The sequence below is a fragment of the Dipodomys merriami genome, unplaced genomic scaffold, assembly GCF_024711535.1.
Source record: "Dipodomys merriami isolate MVZ:Mamm:240054 unplaced genomic scaffold, mDipMer1.0.p SCAF_8, whole genome shotgun sequence".
In the NCBI taxonomy this organism is placed as follows: Eukaryota; Metazoa; Chordata; class Mammalia; order Rodentia; family Heteromyidae; genus Dipodomys; species Dipodomys merriami.
Genome location: NW_027206401.1, coordinates 39,259,173 through 39,268,795, shown reverse-complemented (window position 1 = coordinate 39,268,795; position 9,623 = coordinate 39,259,173). Strand labels below are relative to the sequence as shown.

Sequence of the window (9,623 nt, the reverse complement as noted above, 5' to 3'; positions counted from 1 at the left end):
CCTTGACAAATTGGATTTTTAGGAATGGGAAGGTCGCCTGGACCATTGTGTTCTAGCCATTCAGAGGCCTAGATTATGCAGGGGGCTGAGGGAACCACTCCATGTGACCCTCTCGGGTGGGACTCTGCAGCTGCTTCACCGCGCAACTCTCTCACCAAACTCCGCGCCCTTGCGCTCCCCGGTGCCAAAAGGCGCCCGCCCTGATTGAAAAGGCGCAGTGCATGCCCTCCCGCGTCACTCCGCTGGCGGAGGACGCACGTCGGGGCGCGGCTCCCTAGCTCGCGTGCACAGCTCGGGCTCTGTCACTCGCGCCCTGTGGAGGACTGGGCGCGTCTAAGAGCTTGCCTGGCGGCGGCAGCGACGATGCACGGAAACACCCGCACTCCGGCCACCAGCGTGAGTGCCGACTGCTGCATCCCGGCCGGCTTGCGCCTTGGGCCGGTGCCTGGCACCTTCAAGCTGGGCAAGTACCTGTCAGATCGCAGGGAGCCCGGGCCTAAGAAAAAGGTATTAGCTATTCTGATCCCTGTTCCTTGACGATCGACTGACTCCCTTTGCCATGATCTAAGAGGGGTAGAGGAGTGGAGAAAGGGGATAATTGGATCTTTACCTGGTAATCCTGCTACGCAGAAGGGGATTCCGATTATATTTAGTATGACTTACTGAGAGTAAGACGAGGACTGGAATAGGACGTGGCGGAGAGGGGACAGTCCCTGGGTGAAGAGTTCCGGGCTTTGCACTACGTTCAGGATCTCTGGGAACTAGCGCGGTTTCTCTCCCGGGCTCTGAGATATCCTCGGCGAAGTGCTGGGGGCAGTCTCAACCCTCCATCCCCCATATACACACTTGGGTCTTCGCCTGTTTCTTCTGTGGACATTAGGCGTCTCATGAGGGCTTTTCTTACTGCCTTTGCTTCTATCAAATAATTTGAGGTTTAAATTTTTTGCATGAATTTCATACAATTTCCTCCTGAAAAAAATTATTCTTGGGCAATCTCTAAGGTCCTGGAACATCCTCAGAATTTTCTCTCTGCCCGTTTGGAGTAGAGACAAGGTGAACTAAGTGTTGAAGACGCAGGCTGTGAGAACTAGGGGCGCTCACTCTCGTGGGGCACCGGAGTGGGGCGCCTCTAAGCTCCGCTCTCTGGGTCGAGGGTAGCATCCTGGAGTTGCCAAGGACCAACCCACTAGCATCAGGATCATTGATCAGAGCTGAGATTTATAGGTTCTCACCTGCCCTGGGATCGTTTCAGTTGCCAAAGATTGGCAAACAACCATCTGAAAAAGAAGGCAGAAGTTTAGCGGAAAAAGAAGGCAAAAGTTTAGCGGAAAAGGAAGGACTTTTGTTTTCCTAACTGACTACTGCATTCTTGTGAGAGTATTTCCCAGGTCCAGCCAGCAGGACCAGTATCTCACCTCTGATGCAATCTACCCTTTAGTTTTACCATCTCCTGTCTAAAGTTGGGTTTTGGAGTACAGAGCCTTCCTCTTTAAAGGCAATTTAATTACTTTTAAATGGCCTGATGGCTACAGGAAAAATTTCTCTTCAGTGCTTTGTTTCAACAATTTATTTCCCTGCTTGCTTTGCTTGCACCTAGAGGCAAAAGTACTGGGAGGTAGGGGGAATTGGAGACAGACTTTGCAAAGTCTTTTCATTGGTGTTAGAGCTGCTTTTATGGGGAGAGATAGGGTGGTGGGGGATGTTTTGGTACAAATGATCTAGGTCCTCAAGAAAGATGCCCTATCTAGGCTTGTGTTGTCAAGGTGTGTGTGTGTGTGTGTGTGTGTGTGTGTGTGTGTGTGTGTGTGTGTGTGTGTGTGACTGCCCTAGTCAGTTTCTGCTCTTTCTCCAAAGGAATTGTCTCAGCAACCCATAGCACTATGCATGGTAAAGCGAATGCAAAGTTTTTTCTGAGTTGGGTGGGGAAGGTTATGCTCTGGGTTGTGGTCCCTGCCATGGTGTGGGAAGAACGACCGCTGCTTGCTGCTTGTGTTGCAGGTACGCATGGTGAGAGGGGAGCTGGTGGACGAGTCGGGGGGCTCCCCTCTGGAGTGGATAGGGTTAATCCGGGCAGCCAGGAATCCCCAGGAACAGACTCTGGAAGCTATTGCAGACTTACCCGGAGGACAGGTACTGTGGGCTCCCTCCACCCCTGCCAATTCTATCCACCCAACCTTCCCTAAGGTAGCCAACACATTTAAGAGCCAAATGCTTTAGCTAGGGGTTTCATTTAAAGGTCCCAACGATCCTGTGAGGTAGATAGGATTATGTGGTTTTTCCTCTTAAAAGATGAAGGATGCAATTCAGAAAAAAAAGTCCAAAAGTGTCAGAGTCAGGGTTTGAACTTTAATTCTCAGTTGCTCAGGAAATAACAGAATTTTTTTATTCTTTGCATCCCAGATCTTCTACCGAGCATTGAGAGATGTCCAGCCAGGGGAAGAACTGACTGTGTGGTATTCTAACTCCTTGGCTCAGTGGTTTGACATCCCCACCACTGCAACTCCAACTCATGATGAGAAAGGTACTACCCTGAGCTTTCTGGGCTGGGTGGGTGGGAGGAAGCTTAGCCTTCCCTGGTGTTGGAAGGCATCCTGAAGGGCTGTTCTCTACCTAAAACTGATTTCATGACCCCTATATAGGCAAACAGGAAATCTCCTTAGAATCAAATCAAATCAACAGTAAAGCCTCCCTGCCTCCATACTATAGGTGGCTCCTTCCTGTAATCCTTGTACTTAGGAGGCTGAGATCTGAGGATCACAGGTCAAAGCCCTACCAGGCAAGAATGTCTATGAGACTCTTATCTCCAAGTAGCTACCAAAAATGTCAGAGGCAGAGCTGTAGTTCAAAAGGTAGAGTGTTAGTACCCAGGCCCTGAATTCAAGCCCCAGGACACACACACACACACACACACACACACACACACACACACACACACACACACACACACACACACACACACACACACCTGAAAAGGAACAACCAAGAGAATAATCATCTTATTCACAATACTCTATGAACTTCCTGGGCTCATCTTTTCCTGTGGCATATCCACAATGACAATTATTTACTCAGTTAAGGATAATAAAATGGAGGCTTAATATAGTGTTACAGTGGTTATATCCCAAGTTCTAGAAAGCATCCAAAAATGTGGAATTGTTTTACAAGGTGGGAGGGCATCTCTTCTCCACTGGTTTTGGAGAACGATGTATTTTCCACAACATTTTAGAAGCATTTTGGTACTTACAGCTGGTTAGTTGGCAGATATTTAGGATCTTCCATTTAAATGGTATTTATTCATTTCCCCCTCCTAAGACTACTTAAATTGGATCTGGGATGTATCCCAGTTTCTTCTTAGATTTATTTGGTTGAAAGCTAAGAGTGGATTTATGCAAATTAAAGTGCAGCACTAAATAGGAAAACATTTTCAAATCCTCCCTGAACACCCAGGAACACTTCCCCTAGAAAAGAAAGGCTGAGACTTGCTAAAAATAATAAGGTCTTAAGAATCCTTTCTCATTCACAAGCTCTGATCATTTTTAATTTGGGATCTCTCTTAAAGATCAATTTATTATTTAAGCAACATGAAAATCCTATGAAATATTTTGACATAAACTTCCTGAATCACTTTTCAGCCCCATCACTTTAGAAAGTAATAAAACTGTGACAATTAGGAAACACTTCTTGAATAAAAAAGAATGAAGTTTATTCAGAACAATGAGTTATTTCATCCAGAGTCTCACTGTTCTCTATAAAAATTTTCTATTTATTTTGTGAATAGATTTGTATACACCACATAAGAATTAGCCTAATGTCGTTCATTCCTTGTGTCACATTATAAAATTCTCTTGGCAGGCTCTTCTAGTAAAAGAAAAGCAAAACAGCCCCATAGTGGGGAAAATGCTCAAATCTGCCACTACAGAAAAAAACAGGAGGGATTTAGGGCCTTGCCTTTTCTAGATACAATATCCTTACTTAGGCACTCTCAAATAATGCCAAAGCAACTTGTTTGAGTAGTGGCTTCTGTATTTTTACTTCAGCTAATTGAATTCATAAACAACATATTGTAACACATTCAAAATGCCTTATTATTGGGTTCTTTTGAACCTGACATAGCTAGTTTGGAGATGCTTGAAATCTTTACCACTTTAGAGTTACAAGAGGGGAGGAAACAGAGTTACTTAAGAAGTATGTCTGATACACTGGCCATGAGTTGGACTTCAGAGCCTGCAAATCATGTTTACGACAAACAGGAGCACAGATGTATTGAATCAGAAAATACTCATTTTGCTTAAATCTTGAATAGAGGAAAAAATAAGTAGGGGTGGCATTTATGCTTCCATCACTGACTGACCTCAGTGGGTTTCAGCTTTAAAGGAAAGCTTTAAAGAACCAAGCTTACTGGATTGCATTGGTTGAGGCATTGTGGGGCAGACTAAAACTCTCTTTAAACAGATGAGGAGAGGGAGGTTCTGAACTAAAGAAAATGGTGCTTAAATATTAAATTAACACACTCATCAAGAAAACTCAGGGGATCATTTTCTGATCTTGCCTTTTATTTTCACCAAGATTTCACATAGATGTGCAGTGCAATGTAACAGGAATACTGACCTAGTTTTGTTTGAGTCTTTTTTTAAATAAACAATTACAATAGGCTATCACAGGCAAATATAGGCTATCACAGGCAAATCCTTCTTACCCTCCCTCCACCACGCTTAGCCTTTCAATTTTTCTTGTCCTTAGGCTCTTGTTCAAACAAAGTACTTCTTAACTGAACTTCTATCTTTGTTATTTAGGAAGACTACTTGTTTTATGAAAAGCCAAAATTAATATACAAGAAAGGCAGACGCTTTGGAAAATTTCCTTTGTTAATGCTATAGTAATGTTGTGGAAGTTTGAGCTGTTTGAATATAAAAACAAATAATTTAACTTGCCCATTAACTCTTCAGAGACCACATACATTTTAGATTCTTCCTTGTGGGTCAATAAACTTCTTCCTTACAGATATCCTTTCCTTTTGTATTACCGGTCAACCACATTTAAATGTTAAACCAATTGCAAGATTTCTTTTCTACATACAGAAGTAACATGACCTTTTCAATTGGAAATTAATGCCTGCTGATTAGATTCTCATATATACTTCTCTTGAATGTGTTCACAGATGCTGTCAAAATTAAAAGCAATGCTAATAATACAAAATACCAAAACCATCTGACATGTGTTTGGTACTAGTAGGGAATTCTGCATGTATTCAAAGCCGAGTATCCATTTCTATCTCATTTCTATCTACTTGTGTAATAAAACATACACTACCATATCTTCTCCCAGTATTTTACTGAACTTGAGTTTGTGCAGCTACTGGAGTTAATAATTACCAAGCTAGAAACACTGAGAAGATGAAATAGCATTATTCTTGTTAAAATATCACTATCCTGTCTAGAATATCCGGAGGTAGAGTTTTTCCCCCCCTATCAAATTAAATGAGAGTTAAATAGGAGATAAAGATACAACTAATTCTGAAGAATAGCAAATCATAGTCCCTATGTGGTCCTTCAGTTTGGTCACGCTCCAGGAAAACCTCAGGCAAAGTGTTTAAGGCTGGGAGGGGGTAGAAAGGGTGGATAGTGGACACAAAAGACATTGTTCTATGAAAAGGAATGATTACATATGGCCCATACATACAGGATATTGTCTCGCCTGGTAATGAGGCGCTCACGACCATTAGATTGGTCTTTGTTCAGTTTATCCAAACTCCTTGACATACGCCACCTATTCTGCAAACGCCAACAGATGGGCCCAGGCACCGCACAGCCTCAACACTTGATTTAAAGCAACAGCTGCTCTCGGCTCTTCTCCGCCAGCCTGTCTAAGCTCTGTCTTCCAAGAGAGATTTGCTCCGATGGCAGGGAGAAAGTCTTTGGACGTGCTCAAGTCACCTGTCTTGATCTCTGAGTAGTCCCAGAAGATGGGGATGGAGACGTGAGCAGACCAATTCAGGCTTTTTTTTTTTTTTTAAGGGGGAGGGCGTGTTTTTGATACACTGGGGCTACTGGACACACTTATTCATCGAGCCCCACGAATACTGTTGCTTCTGCCATCTGGCTGGTCAAAACCTGTGCTTAGCGATTTCTTTCGGCCTGGCTTAGTCGCCTCTCACGGGGTTCTTTTTCCACTCTTTCTCGCCCAGGGGAGGAACGTTACATTTGCTGGTACTGCTGGAGGACCTTTAGGTACCCCAATAGTCTCAAAGCACACCTGCGATTCCACTGCGTGCTCAGCGGCGGCGGCGGCCGAGCCTTCCTGCACCACGAGCACGCCGCTCGCCAAGCCGCGGCCCCGGCCGATGGCCTTGGCCTCTCCCCGAAACCCTCTGCGCCCGACTTCGCCGCGCCCGTCCAGGCGAGCACTCTGCGGCCTCAACCACCGGCCCCACAACTCCCCCAGACTTGTGGGGCTCGGGAAGGCATCAAGCGCGAGGCCTCCTCCGGGCCCTCGGCCGTCTCGCCGCCCTTGGGCAAGTGGGGGCCCCTCAAGAAGGGCAAGGAACCGCAGGCCGATCGTGCCGTAGACATGAGCGGGGCAGCCCGGGCGCATCACGGCCACTTCCTGGGCATCGTGGGTGGCTCTCCAGCGGGGAGCGGCGGCCTGGCTTTCTACCCCGGCGTGCGCTCAGCTTTCAAACCCACCGGTTTGGCCCGGGCGGCCGCGCACGGCGACCCCTACCGGGAGGAGGGTGGCGGCAAAGCCGGGGCGGGTCTGGCCTTGGGCCGGCTGCTGGGCGGGGGTCGGGCTGGCGGGCGCCCCGGGAGTGGCGAGAACCCGGCAGCAGGAGGCGCGGGCCACCACCACCACCACCACAACCACCACCATCACCACCACGCGCATCACCACCACCCCAAGTGCCTCCTCGCGGGCGACCCCCCGCCGCCACCGCCGCCGCCGCCGCCCCCTCCGCCCGGCCTGCCTTGCTCGGGCACCCTGCGCGGCTTCCCTTTGCTCCCGGGCCACCCAGAAGAGGGGTCCGCCTTCAAGCACGTGGAGCGCGCGCCGCCCGCAGCCACCGCGCTGCCCGGGCCGCGCTACGCCCCGCTGCCGCCCGCGCCCGGGCTTCCGCTGGAGCGTTGCGCGCTGCCGGCCCTCGACGCGGGCGGGCTCAAGGCCTATCCCGGGGGCGAGTGCGGCCACCTGCCCGCCGCCGTCATGCCCGCCTTCACCGTCTACAACGGGGAACTGCTCTACGGCTCCCCGGCCGCCACCGCGTATTACCCGCTCAAACTGCACTTCGGAGGATTGCTCAAATACCCCGAGTCCATTTCCTATCTGAGCGGGCCCGCGGCGGCGGCGGCGGCGGCGGCGGCGGCCGCGGCGGCGGCGGCGGCCCTAGGCCCGGCGGAGCTGGGCTCCCTCGCCAGCATCGACCGAGAGATCGCCATGCACACGCAGCAACTGTCCGAGATGGCGGCCGGCAAGGGCCGCGGCCGTCTGGATCCCGGCGCGTTGCCAGCGGCCGTCGTGGCGGCAGGTGGCGTGGGGGGCGGCGGCGGCGGCGGCGGGGGCAGCGGGGCCGGCAAGGCCAAGACCGGCCACCTGTGCCTCTACTGTGGCAAGTTGTACTCGCGCAAGTACGGGCTCAAGATCCACATGCGGACGCACACGGGCTACAAGCCACTCAAGTGCAAAGTGTGCCTGCGGCCCTTTGGCGACCCCAGCAATCTCAACAAGCACATCCGACTGCACGCCGAGGGCAACACGCCCTACCGCTGCGAGTTCTGCGGCAAGGTGCTGGTCCGCCGCCGGGACCTGGAGCGCCACGTCAAGTCCCGACACCCCGGCCAGAGCCTGCTGGCCAAGGCGGGGGACGGCCCGGGGCCCGAGCCGGGCTATCCGCTCGAGCCTGGGGATCCCAAAAGTGATGACAGCGATGTGGACGTCTGCTTTACGGACGACCAGAGTGACCCTGAGGCTGGGGGCCGGGCCGGGCACGACTCCTAACTGGTCTTTCCGCTAAAGGGACGAGGGCCAGGACCCGAACAGTAGGGTGGGTGGGGTCTGTTCTGGGATTGGAGGGAATCTGGGAGATGAGGAGCAGGGACCCCCAATGACACATTCGTTATTAATATTAATATTATTGAGATGGTATTGGATTTGGAACAATCAGAAGTCTCACTGCCAGAGCTGGAAGTCAGCGAAGGTTCAGAGGTGGCCGAAAGCAATCCGGCAGCCCTCGAGGGTGGTCATGGATCTCTGTCTCCAGACAGGGACTCCGAGCATTGCCCCTTCCCTGCCCTGCTCTTTCTACATGCCACAGGCAGACTGTCTACTCTTGGGTTTCAGGATCATGATTTTAGTTGCCACGTATTTTTTAAAAGTTCTTTTTTTTGGGGGGGGGGGAATTGTGCCTTTTGAAACGACGTTTTGTGTGAATTTTACAAGAGCATTTCACAGCATAGACAAAACAGTAGTCACAAATTCAGAAGTGTCGTTCACCCACTTGTTTCCATTTCATCTGGTCTCATGTCAAAGACTGCTCCCAGCCACATTAACTATACATCATGGTAGCAGGTTTACAAATCGGTCACGTTCCAGTTATTTATGAGATAATAAGGATAAATGTAAGATATCTATAGCATGAATCTAAGAGCACGCAATATATAATTCTAAAGAAATTCTTTATTTGGTAGAGTACACATGTATGTTGTTTTATAATGAACGATGTATAGTGGATGCAGTATTTTGGTCTTGGTTTCAGTCTGTGCAATCTTTAAGAAAAATAAAGATACAAATGAAAGTTTTACTCAGCAACTTCAGAAGATCCTTTAAAGACGTAGATTGATTTGGGAACAACTGCCATGGAGACTTTGAAATAAATAATAGAAAACTTGGATACTTTGATTGTTCAAAAAATTAACGCTAATGTTGCAACAGGAAAAGGTACCATTTCAATATGTTTATTTCAGAGGGTCTCAGCAGGCAAAGAAATATTTGGTTTCTCAAACTACTGTTGAGCATGCTGAATGTCTTCATGTTTAGTGAAAAAAGAACAATCTTCAAGGAACTAAAAACACTAAAACAATGTTTTTCTCAGAGGTGCATTGGTTTTCTTCCTCCAGGTACTTCTGATAGTCTTGTGCTCTCACCATTAGTCTCATTTTATGGAAAATAAAACATTCTTCAAGGTCACAGGGAATTCTATAATTAGAATGGCAAAGTTAGAAGCAATGATTATTTGCCATTAAAAAATAAAATGGGCACCATAGAAGAATATGATTAGTGGGCTACTTTTCCATATGCATTCTGGAAACCATTTTTCTCCAGAAGTGGAGTATTAGACCTTCAGCCAAGGTCAGGAATCCTAAGAGCCTAGGTCTATAGCAGTTTTCTCAGGAGTTGGCTGGAAATTTCTGATCAATCACCAAACAATTTGGATGTAATCCTCATGAATGAATTTAGTTAAATGTTGTTGTTTTCTCATTGTTTTCTGAGTCATATATGCTTTACACATCTCCACCTCTCCCTGTTGAGACACTAACTCAGTCACATTTCACACATCACAGTAGATGTCTAGGAGGGTATCTGATTTCTATTGATGATGATGTGCAAAATGATTTCTCTAATGAGAAGACAAA

General features: G+C 48.2%; 1 protein-coding gene across 1 annotated transcript; it reads left to right on the top strand.

Moving 5' to 3' along the window:
- Nucleotides 1-221: 221 nt before the first annotated feature.
- Nucleotides 222-7,989, top strand: Prdm13 (PR/SET domain 13). Its single transcript, XM_070010662.1, has 4 exons — nucleotides 222-507; nucleotides 1,999-2,130; nucleotides 2,401-2,521; nucleotides 6,185-7,989. Exons 1-4 carry the CDS (start codon nucleotides 364-366, stop codon nucleotides 7,987-7,989), a joined length of 2,202 nt encoding a protein of 733 aa, XP_069866763.1. The 5' UTR covers nucleotides 222-363.
- The last annotated feature ends 1,634 nt before the right edge of the window (nucleotides 7,990-9,623 follow it).